Source organism: Vulpes lagopus, chromosome 14 (genome assembly GCF_018345385.1).
Source record: "Vulpes lagopus strain Blue_001 chromosome 14, ASM1834538v1, whole genome shotgun sequence".
In the NCBI taxonomy this organism is placed as follows: Eukaryota; Metazoa; Chordata; class Mammalia; order Carnivora; family Canidae; genus Vulpes; species Vulpes lagopus.
In genome coordinates this window covers 29,337,592-29,354,781 of record NC_054837.1, presented here as the reverse complement: position 1 = coordinate 29,354,781, position 17,190 = coordinate 29,337,592, and the positions used below count along the sequence as shown (strand labels likewise).

At 40.1% G+C, this 17,190-nt stretch overlaps 1 protein-coding gene across 1 annotated transcript in view; it reads right to left on the bottom strand.

Moving 5' to 3' along the window:
- The window catches only part of CFAP251 (cilia and flagella associated protein 251), a 66,975-nt gene that overhangs the window by 35,936 nt on the left and 13,849 nt on the right, over positions 1-17,190 (bottom strand). Inside the window, exons 6-12 of the mRNA XM_041728534.1 lie at positions 13,796-13,907; positions 13,444-13,524; positions 7,380-7,457; positions 5,952-6,002; positions 3,623-3,837; positions 1,094-1,288; positions 108-358 (exon numbers count right to left, since the gene is read on the bottom strand). Coding sequence (XP_041584468.1) covers positions 108-358; positions 1,094-1,288; positions 3,623-3,837; positions 5,952-6,002; positions 7,380-7,457; positions 13,444-13,524; positions 13,796-13,907 — 983 coding nt within the window. The remainder of the gene's footprint in view (positions 1-107; positions 359-1,093; positions 1,289-3,622; positions 3,838-5,951; positions 6,003-7,379; positions 7,458-13,443; positions 13,525-13,795; positions 13,908-17,190) is intronic.

The window sequence follows — 17,190 nt, the reverse complement described above, 5'->3', positions numbered from 1 at the left end:
GGAAGTGCTGTCAAGGGAAACCTCTTGGAGTTGTTGCAGCCAATGGCACAGTCATTTGGGTCTGTTTTCAATTTGGAGCCTAAGACAGGCTGATAAAATGAAAATACCTTCAGGATTGTAGGTTAGACTCTGGACACCAAGCCCCTTCTCGAAGACCCTGCTGAAAAGGTATTTTTTCTTTTCATAATCCCACACTTTGATCATCCCACAGAAACTCCCAATGGCGATGAGGGGTTGATATGGGTGGCAGGAGATGGCACAAATGGCATCCTTGGGTTCCACGAATAACTTCTCAAGTTTGGTCCCATCTGTCGTTAAGTGGTACACTGTTGCATCAGATGTTCCAATGATAAAATTCCTGTTTGCCAAGGAGAGACCAAACAGTATCAGTGTTTGCAGGGAATGGGGCATGCCAGCTATTCTGCTTCTAATTGCACATGAAACGCCTCTGTCGTCTGTAATTTAGTGACATTATTAACCCAACATCTCCAAAAATATACTACCAATACCCAACAGCCTCCATTTGCAAGTGAAAAAGCCCACATTTCTACATGTAAATTGAGTCATTAAGTATGCAGATGGACAGTCAGTTGTACAATTAGCTAATCTGCACATGCAAATATTCATTTGTGTATGCAAATATGGAGTTTGGTGCACACATACAGATGTGCCTGCAAATACTGCAAGGGTAATTAAGCAGACTCACAGATAATTCAGTCTTGAAATGTTATGGCTATTAATTATCAAATGCCTTTAACCGCAGCGCTAGGACAAACTCAGCTTCAAGGAAAGACAGACACCAAGCTACGGCAAAGGACGCCAAACACAGCAGAGATTAGAGCTCAGAGATAAGCCCTTTCTAGCTTCCAGTCGCTAAAGATTTTTAATACGAAGATATGCTTCATTAAAAAAAAATGACTGACTAGTGATTATAATCAGCAAGTGGAGATTCATCTGCAAGGACTGATGAGGAAATTCAGTTCTATCTTGGACAGAACAAGTGAACAAGGTGAACATCCCACTGCATGCCCACTAACAGAAGACATCAATCATTTTTCAGCCATTCGAATGACTAGATCTATTAACAACTTACCTCACAATAAAAAAGTCACCTTTTAGAGTGCAGTCTGGAGGATAGTTTGATTTTTCAGTGGGTGGAGCCGCTGGAGTGTTTGAAAAGGACAGAGTCCTTATGGAGCTGAGTTTGAAGTGGCTGTACCAGTTAACAATGGCCAGGTTGTGATCGTAGAACTTAATGTTACCTCTAATATCACCTGTGACAATGTAGCTGAAATGGAGAAAACACCCATTTGTTAACTAACAGTAGTAAGTACCATCTAATGCCTCAGGCTCTGGGCTCCATGTGTTGTAAAAACGTCGCCTAATACTGTCTAATACTGTCCCTACGAGGCTGATTTTTGCCCCACATTGGGCTCCCTGCTCAGCAAGGAGTCTGCTTCTCCCTCTGCCCCTCACTTCACTCATACCCTCTCTCTCTCAAATAAATAAAATCTTTAAAAAACAATGAGTAATCTTTTTGTAGAAGTATGTCCCAACAGCCCCAGTGGCGCAGTGATTTAGAGCCGCCTGCAGCCCGGGTGTGATCCTGGAGACCCGGGATCGAGTCCCACGTCAGGCTCCCTGCATGGAGCCTACTTCTCCCTCTGCCTGTGTCTCTGCCTCTCTCTCATTCTCTGTGTCTCTAAGAATAAATAAAAAATCTTAAAAAAAAAAAAAAGAAGTATGTCCCAAATATCGCAGGGGACATACTTACCCATGGCAACCCTATCAGGCCCTGTGGCTACACTATGCAGGGATCCAGGTGTACCTAATGCAAAGTACATACTGGCTCTCCTATCTCTTCCCTCCCAGAACAGCCACGTGTAGTGCCAGTGGGCTGTGATTTACAGCCTCTGCCGTGAGACCACAGATGACAACAGAGACCATCTACTAGCCCTCCGAAATCACACAGCTTGGCAATAGCACACAAGCCGCTTTACTGGAAGACACTGCTGTCAGAACCGTGGTAAAACCCTGTCCAGTTATCACAGCCAAAGACAGTGCTGCGTGACAAAATGGCTTTTCTTTCCAGTCTTCAGATCCATCCCAAGTGGGATTTTTTTTTTAAGCCTCTGACATAAGTCTAATCACGGGGCGGGGGGTGGAGAGTCGGGGGATGAATTTCCTCTTATATATGCAAAGTGATTAAATGTAGTTTCTGATTAATAAACGAAGGCAGGTGGGCAGAGTAATTGGCTGGAACATCTTTCACTGCCCTCTGCTGGACAGAAGCAGCAAAAACAGGCCAAGTAGTTTTCAAGCTCCTTCATGGGCTCCCTGGTCCTGGCTGGGTTTTATTTAACATGGAGAGAGGGGAACTCAGGCCCGGTCTTCAATAGGCCCTAACCCTCAACTAATTAAAGGTTGATTCATCATCAACTGCAATTCTCTACTGTCTTTTCCATACCCCTGAGTAAGGACAATTTGCATTTCTCTTTGTAAAGCCATGACAGGACTTCACTGCTCCCTGGATTAAAATCAATGAAAAGGGGATCCCTGGGTGGCGCAGCGGTTTGGCGCCTGCCTTTGGCCCAGGGCGCGATCCTAGAGACCCGAGATCGAGTCCCATGTCAGGCTCCCGGTGCATGGACCCTGCTTCTCCCTCTGCCTGTGTCTCTGCCTCTCTCTCTCTCTCTCTCTGTGTGACTATCATAAATAAATAAAAATTAAAAAAAAATAAAATAAAATCAATGAAAAGGAAAGCAGTGTTCCTAGAAAACAGATGGCACAGTGACTCCAAACACATGGGCATGGTCTTTGTCATTAGGCAATTTCCTCCATCATTGTTGGGACCTTCTCTAACATACAAATAATGATTATTTCATCTAGAGCTCCCCTGTGCCAGAAAAGGTGCTGTGAGTTTTACATGGCTTGTCTTACAAAATCCTCATGAAATCACTCTGAGAGAGAGAGAGAGAGAGAGTTGTCATGCCCATTTTGCAGATGGAAAAATTGAGTCAGAAAAGTTAAGTCTCTTTCCCCCAGTCACTCAGCAAGGAAGGAATGCATCTGGAATGTGAATCCTTTTCTGTCTGAGACGAAGGCTTTTAAAAGATCCTCTCTGAGCCCCCACAGCCTCTCAAGTCAGTGAACTTTATAAAGTTTTGCTGTATTTCATCTTTTCATAATGGGTGTTATTTTGTAAACAGAAAAAATAATATAGCTATGCATGTTATTTTCTTAAAATTAAAGTATGTAAAATTCAGGATGCAAAATAAGTCTAATTAGTATGGAAGGAAAAAACAAGTTATTTTTTGTTTCACCAACACAAAGGGATTTTAAAAAGTAATACATGCCCATGATTAAAAAAAAAGCAGCAGCAAGCCAATTAGTACAAATGAGACTATAAGAAGAGGTGAATCTACCCCCACCCATGATCCTAATTCTCTGTTCTCTTCCCAGAGGCAACAAACATTCCCAGTTAATAATGAATTTCCCCAGAAATATTCTATGGATTAAAAAAAAAAAATTCTATGGATTTACAAAATACATGTGTACATCCAAAAGGGTTTTAATATACTTTTGTAATCATCGACCACTTCTTTTTAATTAAGTTAATTACCTATCAACTGTAGTAAGAACAGTGATGCCCTCTTTCTGCAAATGAACCAATTTACAAGGTTTGATTTGAGGAAAGCCCACAGAGGTGGAGGCAGATGATGACGGGCGGTGTATGTCCCAGACAACCAGCTTCCCTTCCATTGTTGCTGAGAGTATTTGTGTTAAATTCAAGTGAAAGATTGTCTGGCTAAATTTTCCCACAAGCTTGTTGAATGTCTGCATTTCAAAAGACAGGTTATAAGTTACCATTGGTAATAAATATAAAACAAAGCATTTATCAATGCAGCATATATTACAGTGATATACAGTAGGAAAAAGATTTAAAAAATTTTTTAAATCACTAAGAAATCTCTCCCTCGTGGATTGCCGTGGTGCAGGCAGTTCTAAACCTCTGCAGGTTTGCTAGGAGCAAGTGAAGGGTTATGTACTGGCTTAATTAAACTGTTTGCTTAAAGCAAATGAAAAATGATTAATCACTAGTTGATACCTGTTCAACTTCTCTGACTGAGGTTTCAGAAACTGATAAAGAAACTAATGTCTGTTGCAAGCAAAAGCATGCTCCAGTTGTAAGATATCACAAAATAATTATCCCAGTCTTATAAACTTTTCCCATAAACAATTTTCCCATCAGTAGAAATTAAGCACTGTACATAGACATGTCCCTGACTCCTCATGAAATTTCTGCTACATACAATAAGGAACTAGGGCCATCTTTCTTAGGCAATGTCTTGGAGACAAAGTGTAGAAAGAACCCAGAGTGGTTAGGGGAGCCCCTCAGTGAATGTTTAGTGAATGAATAAATCAAATAAACTCCTCCATTTGTCATGTGATACATCAAGTTTGCTGCCCGGTTCTCTAACTACACAGAGAAGACCCTAAGGTTTACCCTTCTGCCTTGAACACAAGAGAGTCAGTAAAACGATGACTGGTCACGTAAGGGCATCAGGGTTTAAGAGCTGCTCTGTTTCCATACAAGGCATTTTCATCATTTCAAACTGCAGTCAATTCTGATTTGTGGATTCTGTATTTGCAAATTCACCTACTCACTAAAATTTATTTATAACCCTGAAATCAATCCTTGTGGCACTTCCACGATTGTTTGCAGACATGCAGATGTGCGGAGTGGCAAAAATTTGGCTCTCCCTGTGTGCACGTTCCTAGCTGAGGTTGATCAAGGACATGCTCTGCCTTCTTACTCCAGCTCTCGAAGTGTAAACACCTGTCCTTTTCAGGGTCTTAGTGCCATGTTGTTCACTTCTTTGAGGTGGTTTTTGTTGGTGCCTCAAACACAGTACTGAAATGCTGTCTAGCATTCCTAAGCATGAGAACGCCATGATGTATCTTCCAGAGAATATACCTGAGTTAGATAAACTTCATTCAGACATGTGTACCAGAGCTGTTGGCTGTGCATCAATGTTAATGAATCAATATTATGTATTAAATATGATGTCTTCAAACAAAAACATACAGAAATCAAGGTTATATATATATCTCCTAGTGAAACTGTTATGACCAGAGGCTGATAGGAACCTAATCCTAGGAACAAGGATTCTCCTAGGAACAATGATTTTGTATTCACTAACTGAGGTCTGTGGGGATTTTATGAAACATAACTGCCACAAATAATGAGAATTGACTTTATTTTTTTGATAACTTTGATTTATAAAAAAGAGTTTGCAGATAGAATAATCTTTTTATATTCATCTCTCTCATCTTTTTTTTTTTTTTTTGGCATATCCTCTTTAAAAAGAAATTTCTATAAATCATACCAAGAGTGAAGGAAGGAAGCAGAAGAAACCACCACTGAGGGCAGACTACATGGGTGTCAAATGCAGAAAATGCTGCAGGAGACGGGACCCGAGATCCACATCAGATGTGACAGCTCCAGGCAACCAGGCAAGATAAACTCTTGCCTCCAACACCTGCCTCACTGTCTTTCAACTAGCTCTATACCCAAATACCCAAAATCATGTTATTACTTTGAAAATTGGGTAGCCTAAAAAGATCCACTTGTGTTCAACTATTTACTACATCACTCCAAACTAATTTTCATTCTTTGTTATATGCACACATACATTAGTAAAGCCATCACTTTTTTGAATATTTTCTCAGGGTAGTCAACTCCCTTTTCCATAATATTTTATTTTGAACAATGGTTCTATTATTTTCAGCTGACAATTCAATATGGTAAAGGACCAAGTAAAAATGCCAAATGATTTCCCAATGGTTTAATATCAAAATATACAGAGTAGCTCAAAGTGAGTAAGCTTACACATACATATTTACTCTCCACAAAATCTGACACACAAAAATACAATAGGCATACTCACTTTTTCTGTTAAACGTGGGGCACTGTGAGCAAGTATATCTCTCTCTTCATACTGGTAAGTACAGAAAAAATAGTTACTACTTAAAAAAGACTTGGTTTTCCAAAAGTAGAACATAACCGCAAAATCAAAACAAATTAATCTAAACAGGGTCAGAGCTTTGCAATTTCTACAGGTAAGAGAACCCACTGCCTCCAGGAACATCTGAAAACATTCGAAAGAAAAGCAAGTACATAAAAAAAATGCCACAAATGATTGTGACTTTAAATGGTAGTTAATGCAAATCTGATTGCTACATTTATAAGGCATTAAAAGCTACAGTACCAGAAATAAGGACTACCACTGAAAATTAGTGATTGGATCAGTGTTTTTGTTCTTGCTTTGCATTTTTCATTGAGGTAAAATTCACCTAACATAAAATTAACCATTAATCATTTTATTTTCTTTTTAAAGATTTTATTTTTAAGTAATCTCTACACCCAACTTGGGTGGGGCTTGAACTCACACTCGGAGACCAAGAGTCACATGCTCCACCAGCTGAGTCAGCCAGGTACCCCCAACCATTAATCATTTTAGAGTGTACAATTCACTGACATTTCATACATTAATAATGTTGTGCAACCATCACTTCTGTCTAGTTCCAGGACATTTTCATTACCCCAAAAGGAAGCCCCTCTCCATTAAGCCATCATTTGTGCCCCTCCCCCAGCCCTAGACAACCACCAATCTGTACTTTGCTGCCTGGGTTTCATATCAATGGAATCATGGAGCACGTGGCTTATTGTGTCTGGCTTCTTTCATTGACCATGATGTTTATGAGGCTCATCCATGTAGCAGGTGTTGGTGCCTCATTCTTTTTATGGTTGAGTCATATTCTATTTCATGGAGGCACCACATTTTGTTTATTCATTCATTAGTTGATGGGTATTTGGCTTGCTTCTACCTTTTGGTTGTTACAAATAATGCTGCTATGAACATTTGTATGTAAGTATTTGAATGCCTGTTTTAAATTCTTTTGGATTTACGAATTGCTGGGTCATATGGTAATTTTATGTTTAACTTTTGATGTTTTTTTAATCTCCTGATTTCTGCCCTGTGTCAGTATATATATTGCTGATCTGTTTGCTAATCCCTTTCTAAAAGGGGATAAAAGCCAAGGTCTTGTAAAACCCTGTATTTTAGACCTGTTAAATACATTCAAATAAATATTAGCCTCATTACTTAAAAAAATTAAATGGAATTTAAATTATCTGCTTCTGATTTAATATACTAATTTCCAATGAGACTAAAATAAATGCTATAATTAAATCAAAACATTTTAATACATATTTATTGCTTCCTAAGTAGATGCTATATTACTACATTGTCAAAACATCTGTACTCAAGGAATGAACATATACATTTAAGACAAATCAAAATATTTCTACTTACCCACAAATAATAAATTGCCTGTGTTTTACTATTGCTCACCAATTCTTTATTATTTGTTGGATTAAAAGTAAGGTAGTTCTGAAATATAAAGTATGGAAATATATTACATTACAATAAATTTTCTGTTTCTCTCTGGCTAAGCTAAATGTTAAAAATAAATAATATTTTTACTATAATAAATAGCTGAGTAGGAATATAAAACAGAAAAGACATAGCATTTTATAAGCATTAGGAATATAAACACTAAAAAAGAGGAATATAAACACCGAGTGTTAAATTAATGGTTTCAAATGTGTTCCCTTTCTTATTTAGTCTTATTTATTATAATTTTTCATCTATAAATTGGAACAAGCAAAAGTAGCACAAAATTCACTAATAACCTTTACTCTGTGTCCTTTTGGACAAAAACTGCTGCATAAACATTTCTAAATTTGACAAGGCCACAAGGGAACTTGGAATGAATGCCAAATACTGGAAAGAGTTTCTGATTCCTTCCAAGATGGTGAATAGCATGGGCTGCCTGGCTCCCTTCCCAAAAATCAACCCTATGGAAGTGAGGAAACCACAAAATACAGAAGGTAAACAACGGCAACAACGCAGTGGAGATCCCTGGGAAGGCTTCACCTGCCATGGTGTGTGGATGGGAGGGGCTTTGGAAGGCAGCCCTGGAAGACAGGTTCCAGAAAGATGTCTGAAGTTCCATTCCTGCCACTTCCACCCCATTGCCTAGTCCTTGCCTACTCCAGGAATGTAAAGGACCAATGCCAATGTTTGAGAAGTAATTCCAGGGCAGCTCAAAGGCCTGGGGGGCAGGGAGGGGTGATGAAAAAGTGATGAAAGCAAGTGTGTGGACAAGCTCTCACAAAGGCTGGAAACCAACCTCAAATCACCACAACCCGTGATTTGATAAGAAGCAATAGTAAGTCTTCCTTGGAGGAAGTTATCATCCTGAGCCTCAAATTATTTCTATACTTTTAAAAGCACAATGTTGGGCATTCAATAAAATATAACCAGGCACATGAAAGAGACATATCCAAATGATGGATAACAGAGGGGGAAAGCAATTAGCAGAGAGAGACATCGGGACATGCGGTCGTAACATCAACACACCCAGACTTGACAATAACTATCTATGGTCAGTATGTGCAAGGAAGTAGAGGGCAAGACAAGTAATCTCAGCAGATCATTCTATTTTTAAAAAGAATCAAATGGAAATTCTAGATCTGAAAAAATTGATTTTAAAAAACCCTCAGAATAGGATTTAACAGAAAATTTAATATAGCCAAAGAAATGATTAGTCAGTAGAGAAGGAAGATAAACTATAAGAGAAAATATCCAAACTGAAGGATAAAGACAAAAAGAACAGAAACTATGGACAAGACAATTAAAGAGGGCAGTCCTGGTGGCGCAGCAGTTTGGCGCCACCTGCAGACTGGGGTGTGATCCTGGAGACCTAGGATCCAGTCCCACGTCAGGCTCCCTGTGTGGAGCCTGCTTCTCCCTCTCTCTCTCATTCTCTCTCTCTCTCTCTCTGTGTCTCTATGAATAAATAAAATCTTAAAAAAAAAAAGACAATATAAGACATTTAGGACAAGAAGGGTCTAATGTATGCATAATTGTAGTACAGAGAGGAAAGAAATAAATATGGTAGAAGTAATGTTTGAAAGGTAGTAGTGGAGGATTTTCCAAAACTGAGGAAAGACATGACATCCCAAGTTCAAAAAACCCCAAAATACATGTTTCGGTTTTTTAAAAACTTTTAATTTTTACTTATTTACCCTTTTTCGTAAGTAATCTCTATACCTAATGTGGGGCTCAAACGCAAGACCCAAGATCAAGAGTCATGTGCTCCACTGATTGAGTCAGCCAGGTACCCAGTTTTGGGTTTTTTAAAAATCAACAATATACCCATATACATACAGACACACCAACAAAAACTGCTAAAAACCAACAGAAAATCTTAAAAGTAGTCAGAATGGGGTGGGAGGGAAAAAATACATAACTTTCAAAAGAGGAAACAGTAAGATTGATAGCTGACATCTGAACAGAAATGGTGTTAAGTCTGAAGACAATGGAATATGTTCAAAGTACGAAATAAGGTAACTACCAACCTACAGTCCTATAGTTTGGGAAAATAGCCTTCAAAAGCAAAGATAATTACCAAGAGAAATGAGAACATATATCCCTACAAAGATTGGTGCATGAAAGTTCATGCACCTTTGTTTTCAACAGCCACAAACAGGGAACAGTACCAATGTCTTTTTAATAGTGAATAAACAAATTGTGACATATCCACTCAATGTACGACTATTCAGCATTAAGTTTATAAAGGAAACATAAAGAATAATATAAGGGAATAAGCAATTGATACATGCAACAACATGGATGAATCTCAAAATTAAATTGAGTGAAAGAAGCCAGAGCCCTCCACAAAAGGAGTCAATTTCTGTAAAATTCTGGAGTATGCAAACTAATAAACAATAAACAGGAGGGTAATTGTTGGGACATGGGCGGAGGGGGAGTTTATGTTTACTCCCATTATAATGGAAATTCACTGAAAGACTTTGAGAGAGTGATATAATCTGTTTTGCTTGTTTGAGAATTATTGCTCTAACTACAGCAGGAAGGTCCATTGTGACAAGAGTGAACACATCAGCTGGGAGAATGTCACACAGGCAGATGTGGTGGCAGTGAAAACAGAGAGAGGAAGTAGGATTTCAGGATGCTTCTTGGGAGTACACTTAAAAGTCACAGGAATGGATAAGAATACCCAGGAAGAAGGTATAGCAGGAAGAGGAGCTCCTATAACTAAACCCTGAGGACTGCCCATATTTAAAAGGTGTGCAATGAAAGAGGAAGAGCTCACAAAAGGAGCCCAGGAAAGATCAATGAGCCAGCAGAAAAGGTGTCTTGAACCCCCAATTGGGAGAGGTGCTACTGACTTAATAGTGTCCATTTGACTTGGAAACACTAGTAACTGTGATAAGCACAGATTTGGTAAAGCCATGGAGGGGGGGGTAGAAGGCAGAGCAAAAGAATCAAAATGTTCATCATCAGTAGGATAGATAAATGAGCTGTATTGTACTCAAACAAGGAGAGACTATATAGCAATGAAAATTAATGAATTCTAGCTCAATAATCAACGTGTATGGGGGATCCCTGGGTGGTGCAGCGGTTTGGCGCCTGCCTTTGGCCCAGGGCGCGATCTTGGAGACCCGGGATCGAATCCCACATCGGGCTCCCGGTGCATGGAGCCTGCTTCTCCCTCTGCCTGTGTCTCTGCCCCCCCCCTCTCTGTGACTATCATAAATAAATAAAAATTAAAAAAAAAAATCAACGTGAATGTATCTCAAAAACAAGGTAGAGAAGATGAAGCAGTTATGATTCCAAATATGTATCAAACAAAACAGTTAAAACAAAATACGGGCAGCCCTGGTGGCTCAGCGGTTTAGCGCCGCCTTCAGTCCAGGGTGGGATCCTGGAGACCTGGGATCGAGTCCCATGTCAGGCTACCTGCATGGAGTGGAGCCTGCTTCTTCCTCTGTCTGTGTCTCTGCCTCTCTCTCTCTCTCTCTCTCGCATAAATAAATAAAATCTTAAAAAAAAAAAAAAAAAATAGGATAGTACTGAAGGAGTGGCACCTGGGTGGCTCAGTTGGTTAAGCATCCAACTCCTGATTTTGGCTCAGGTCATGATATTAGGGTTGTGAGATCAAGCCCTACATCGGGCTTTGCACTCAGCATGGAGTCTGCTTGAGAGTCTCTCTCCCTCTCCCTCGGCCTCTCCTACTCGTGCACATATACTCTCTTTCTTAAAAAAAAAAAAAAAAAAAAAAAAGGGCAGCCCCGGTGGAACAGCGGTTTGGCGCCACCTGCAGCCTGGGTTGTGATCCTGCAGACCCGGGATGGAGTCCCACGTCGGGCTCCCTGCATGGAGCCTGCTACTCCTTCTGCCTGTGTCTCTGCCTCTCTCTCTCTCTGTGTCTATGAATAAATAAAGTCTTTTTTTTTTTTTTTTAAAAGGAGAGTACTGAGGGATATATGCATTGCTGGAAAAAAAATATAAAGGAAAGCAAGGGAATGTGTAACACAAAGTCTGGGACACTAGTTAATTTTAGGAAGCAAGGCTAAGGATGAGATTGGGGAAGGGGAACAAAGGGTGATGTTCTTTCTTGACCCAGCAGTAAGTACACAGGTACATTTTGTTTCCTTCCTTAAAATGTACACATTTTGCATGTATGCCTTATTTAGCAATGACAACATAAAGAGATCAAATATCTTGTGCACAAAAAAGTAAAAGAAAGATGACAAAGTAAGAAAGCAAATGCAGATGGCTCTTCAGAGACATTACTGTGAAGAGGCACAGGGGGCAAGAGCTGGACGATGGCCCATCAATGGCGATCTCTAAAGATAGGTGAAGCTAAAGCATGTGTACTTGCTGAGGGGATAATCATCCATTAGAGGAATAGACTGGTCACTGCAGGAGAGGGCCTTGAGTGTGTGAGAGGGATGGGATCTAGTGCACTGGTTCTCTCATAATTAGAGGGGAAAGAGAAGGTGGGGAGGTTGAAAGTAAGCTGTAGGCCTGGGAATGAGAACAGGCCAGTGTTTGTATCTGATGGCCTCCATTCCCCCAATGCAAAATGAGAGGTCATCTGCTGAGAGTAAGAGGAAGGACTGGGGACGTATGAAGAGAAGGTGTGAGATAAGTGTCTCTAGAAGCAAAACAGACAACCTACTAGCACTAAAACCAGTCAATGCTGAAAGCTCAGTTGTCATTTGTGACTCCATGCCAGATCAAAGAAACCTGCTCAGTTGGGTGGGCAAGAGCACAGAGCACACTAATGGCAGAGTCCTTCCAGATGTGGGGCATATGCAGTGCTAACAGCACTTTCTGTTATGATGGAGATGTTCACTCATCTGTGCTGTCAAACATGGCCGCAGTCAGTCACAGGTGGCTAGTGAGTACCTGAAATGTAGAGATGCTGAGGAAATGAATTTGTAGTTTTATCTTATTTCAATCTATTCAAATCTAAGTAGCCACATGTATTCAGCAAAGTTTCATGGTGCAAAATCATACAAAAATCAGTTGAGTTTCTATATATTAGCAATAAACAATCTGAGAAGGAAATTAAGAACACGAATCTACTTACAATAGCATAAAAATACCTAGGAATAAAATCTTGGGTGAAAGATTGTACACTGCAAACTATAAAACACTGCTGAAGGAAATTCAAGAAGACCTAAGTATATGGAAAGACATCCTGTGCCCATGGATTGTTAAGAGGACAACTATCCCAAGTGATCGTAGATTCAATGCAATCTCTATCAAAATCCCAGAGGAGCTTTTGGCAGCAATAGAAAAACCTACTATGGCTGGTGGCTATTCTATCAGGTCAGCTTACAAAGCCGTAAGGAAATTTTTTTCAGAGACCTAGAGAAATGCTGGGGGCCAGAAGAGACATGGACATAAAGCTGTACAGCTTTATGATTGGCTGAGCCCAATCACCCAGACCCTCTGACTGGGTTCTAGGTCCGGCATCCAGGTATGTACTTTCCATAGTGTCTTAGCACATGAGTAGGTACTCAGCAAGCGAATGATGAATGAGGATGCAAGAATGAATAAGACGATGCAGAACAGCAGAGTAAACTTTGTGGGTGTCCTTGGCAAGTAACTTCAAGCAAACTGGGACTAATAACTTCCAGATATTAGGAGCAGTTAAAAGCATACTTCCAGAATAAGAAAGGCTGCTAGCCTCTGACTTCAGACAAATTATCTGTAATTAATAGCATTCCATAGATGTTACTAAATAACTCCTTCCCAACATGTTTGCATGGATTGTGTGAGATACTGTATATAAAGAACTTAGCAGAATCTGGCACATAATAAATGCTCAAAAAATTGCTAACTATCATCAAAAATAAAAATGAAATCATGGATATGAAAATGTTTTTTAACAAGTGCTAGAGCACCATAACAAAACTCCAGTAAAGCCAAAAGTAGGTTTTGACCTGGGCTCAGTATAACTGTACGCCATCACTTTACAGACCCAAATTGAGCTCACCTGAAAGCCATACTCTTTGGGAAGGTCAAGAGTACATGCTGGCGTTTCCACTGCTAAGGTCCACCTCCAGATGCAAACTTTCTGTGAGTGACAGCAGACAGAGGAGGATAAGAAGAAGGTTTCTGAAGGCTGCTGAAGTCCCCTACACCTCTCGTGGTAACCCTGTAACTTCGGCTAATGGAGCACAGCACTGTAAGCAAAGCTCCAGGCAGAGAACTCCCACCAATGTGCCAAAGGGTCTGGTCATTCCCTGAGAGCATCACAGATGCCACGTGGCCAGAGCAGAGCTGCTCACTGGGACACACCTGACAGGCTGGCCAGCCTGCTGAGGCCAATTCCAAGGGCCCTGTACCTGGATTTCAGCATCTGAGATGGTTGCCAGATACTTGGCGTCCCGGGTGATGGCTATGGACCCAATGCCATTGCCTTCTGGACAGCTGTCAAATATTGTGTGCACAGGAATGCTGCAAAACAGGCCAGGGGAACAACTGTTTGCTGAGGTCTCCTTGCTTCCCAGAGGGACTCACTTCAAAAGCATCACAGTTATGGAGGAACCAAATGTGGTCCATCCATATGATGGACTATGATTCAGCCATAGAAAGGAATAGGCAGTGAAAGCTACTCTGCCATGGGTGAACCCTGAAAACACCACATGAAGTGAAAGGAGCCTGTTGTATGAGTCCATTGGTATGAAATGTCCAGAGTTTGAGGTGGCTGGGTGGCTTAGTTGGTGAAGCATTTGCCTTTGGCTCAGGTCATGATCCTGGAGTCTCAGGATGGATCCCCACATCAGGCTCCCTGCTCAGCAAGGAGTCTGCTTCTCCCTCTGCCCCCACCCCTGCTCCTTCTCTCTTTCTCTCAAATAAACAAATAAAATATTTTTTTAATGAAGTGTCCATAATTAGAAAATTCGCAGGGATAGAAAACAGATTGGAGGCTGCTAGGGGATGGGGGAGGAGGGAATGAGAATGATGGCTGATGGTTTCAGATTTTCCTTTTGGGGAGTTGAAAATATTTTGGAAGTAGGAGTGCCTAGCTGGATCAGTCAGTGGAGTATGTGACTTCTGATCTCAGGGTTGTGAGTTCAGGCCTGATGTTGGGTGTAGAGATTACTTAAAATCTTTTAAAGAAAAAGTATTTTGGAACTAGCTATAGGTGGGGATCACATAACACTGTAACTGTGCTAAATGCCATTGAATGCACACTTTATAATGGTGAATTGTATGTTATGTAAATTTTACCCCAATTTAAAAAAACAAAATTAACTTGGCATCATGCAAATGGGCTATTTGTTGTCTTCGTGAAGTCTAGTGTCACTCATTATTGAGCGCTGATTCGGTGCCAGGCACAAAGGATGGAAATATGAAAAAAGACTCCTAGGACAAAACCCAAGCTCTTAGGAAAACGAGCACCCTCCTACCTAAGTGGGAATGTAAATAAGCACAAGCTTTCTAGACAGCAACTTAGCTACATCAATCAAAATTGTAAATGTATATACCCTATGACCCAACAATTCCTCTTCTACAGCTTGTTCCCAGAAAAATAATAGCAAAAATAAACATAAATATTAATTCATGTTTTTATAGAACTGCTTTAATGGCAAAAAAATCTGGAAACACCACAAACATCCATGGATGTGAGAGATGTTAAAAAATATTAGAACATAACCATATAATGAAAAACTATGCTACTTTCAAAAAGAATGAGGAAGATATTGGAAGGTGACCAAAATTTTGTGAAAAAAGCAAATTACAAAAGAGTGTATGTAGCATCATCCTGGATGAAGGAAAGAAAGTGCACACATTTCTGTGCAGAGAAGAGGCTAGAGGAATGGACTCCACAGTAAGCTAAGGTGACTGTGGAGATGTGTCTGGGTGGAGAAGGACTTTCACTTTTTTGTCCTCATGCACTTCTTTTTTTTTTTTTTTTTAAGATTTTTATTTATTTATTTGAGAGAGAGAGAGCAAGAGTGAAGTGAGGGGCAGAGGGAGAAGTAGACTCCCACTGAGTGGGGAGCCAGTATGGGGCTCAATCCCAGGACCCCAGGATCATGATCTGAGCCAAAGGCAGACAGATGCTTAACTGACTGAACCACTCAGCCCCTCTCTTCATTACTTCTATACTTGTTACTGGCAAGACTCGAACTGTAAGAAGCAGGCAAAGCCTTGTCACATGCAGAATTAATTTTCTAAAAGATTTTATTAATTTATTCATGAGAGACAAAGAGACACAGGCAGAGGGAGAAACAGGCTCCTGCAGAGAGCCCGATGCAGGACTTGATCCCAGGACTCCAGGATCACGACCTGCGCCAAAGGCAGACGCTCAACCACTAAGCCACCCAGCTGCCCCTAAATTAGATATTTAAATATCTAAGAGAGCTAAAGAAATTCAGGAGATGGCAGAAGCAAGGAAGTGAGTAAACAGTAGCATGGGGTGGGGGGAGTCCCTGACCTATACTGGAGGTAAAGAGCAGGTAGTAGTCATAATCCAGGAACATAGTCCAGGAACACTGTTTTTCATTATGGAGCCCTTGTTATAGCAAACATGTCACTTCAGGGCCATACCTGGCTGGGCCCAGAGAGAAACACAGAGAGAGACAGAGGCAGAGACATAGGTAGAGGGAAAAGCAGGCTCCATGCAGGGAGCCCAATGTGGGATTCAATCCCAGGACTCCAGGATCATGCCCTGAGCTGAAGGCAGATGCTTAACTGCTGAACTACCCAGGTGTCCTGGGAAAAGCATCTTATTTATCCCTGTGGCTATTCAGAATTAAATATAAAGATGATGATGTCAGTTGGGCTTGTACTATAAACGTATTGGTGGAAAGAGAATTTGTTTATTTTGTTTAGGAATGGGTGATGTTTAAGAGAATTTAACATATCAGAGCCTCTGATAGATTCAATTTGTGATTCTAATTTAAAGCCTGTACTTAATTTAGACTTGTAATTTTTTTTTAGACTTGTAATTTTAATTTCAAATTGCATTGGTTTATAAACAATATTAGAATACTTATGAGAACTTAAGATTTGCCATAGTTATGTCTAATTTATTAGATTTACAAGAATTACTTAAGTATGGGTGAAGGGTTTATTTTTTAATCAGACTACTCAAGAACTTAAAGATAAAACCAAATATATTCAATTTCTAAGTGAAGTTTAAAAATGTTTTAAATGAATTAATAATCAAATTTGTAAGTGGGGCCAAACATTATTCAAAACCCCCTTAAAGGCAATTGCAAAAATATGCTAGATTTATAAAAGAAGTAAGATTTATAAGTTGAATGAAAAGCTTAAGGAAAAACTATCCTTGTTAGTTTATAACTTGAAAGTGAATGTTAATTCTAAAACCAAATAATCTTTTATGGATCCCAAAGTCATCATTTGCTATATCATAAAACTCATATCAACATGTTGAATTGTTAACCACAGATGCACTGTAATTTGTAATTAAAAAAAGAAAAATCACTGACAGTGTCATCCCCAGTCTGGTAGGGGAGACAGCTTCACAAGCAAGAAAGAAGCAAAGAATAAACACTTTATATGGGGGCCACCTGTGCCTGGAGAAGGAGAGCTATAAGCAACAGTGTCAGAGAAGGAACACACGCGAGGGGCCCACTCTTCCTGCTTACAGACTTCCTGTCACAGGTTATATTAACTTTCCCTCATAGGTAAGTCTTGCAGCTGAAAGCATAAGACAGCCACAGCTGCAGCTAGGCAGTATGGTATGTGTGTGTGTGTGTGTGTGTGT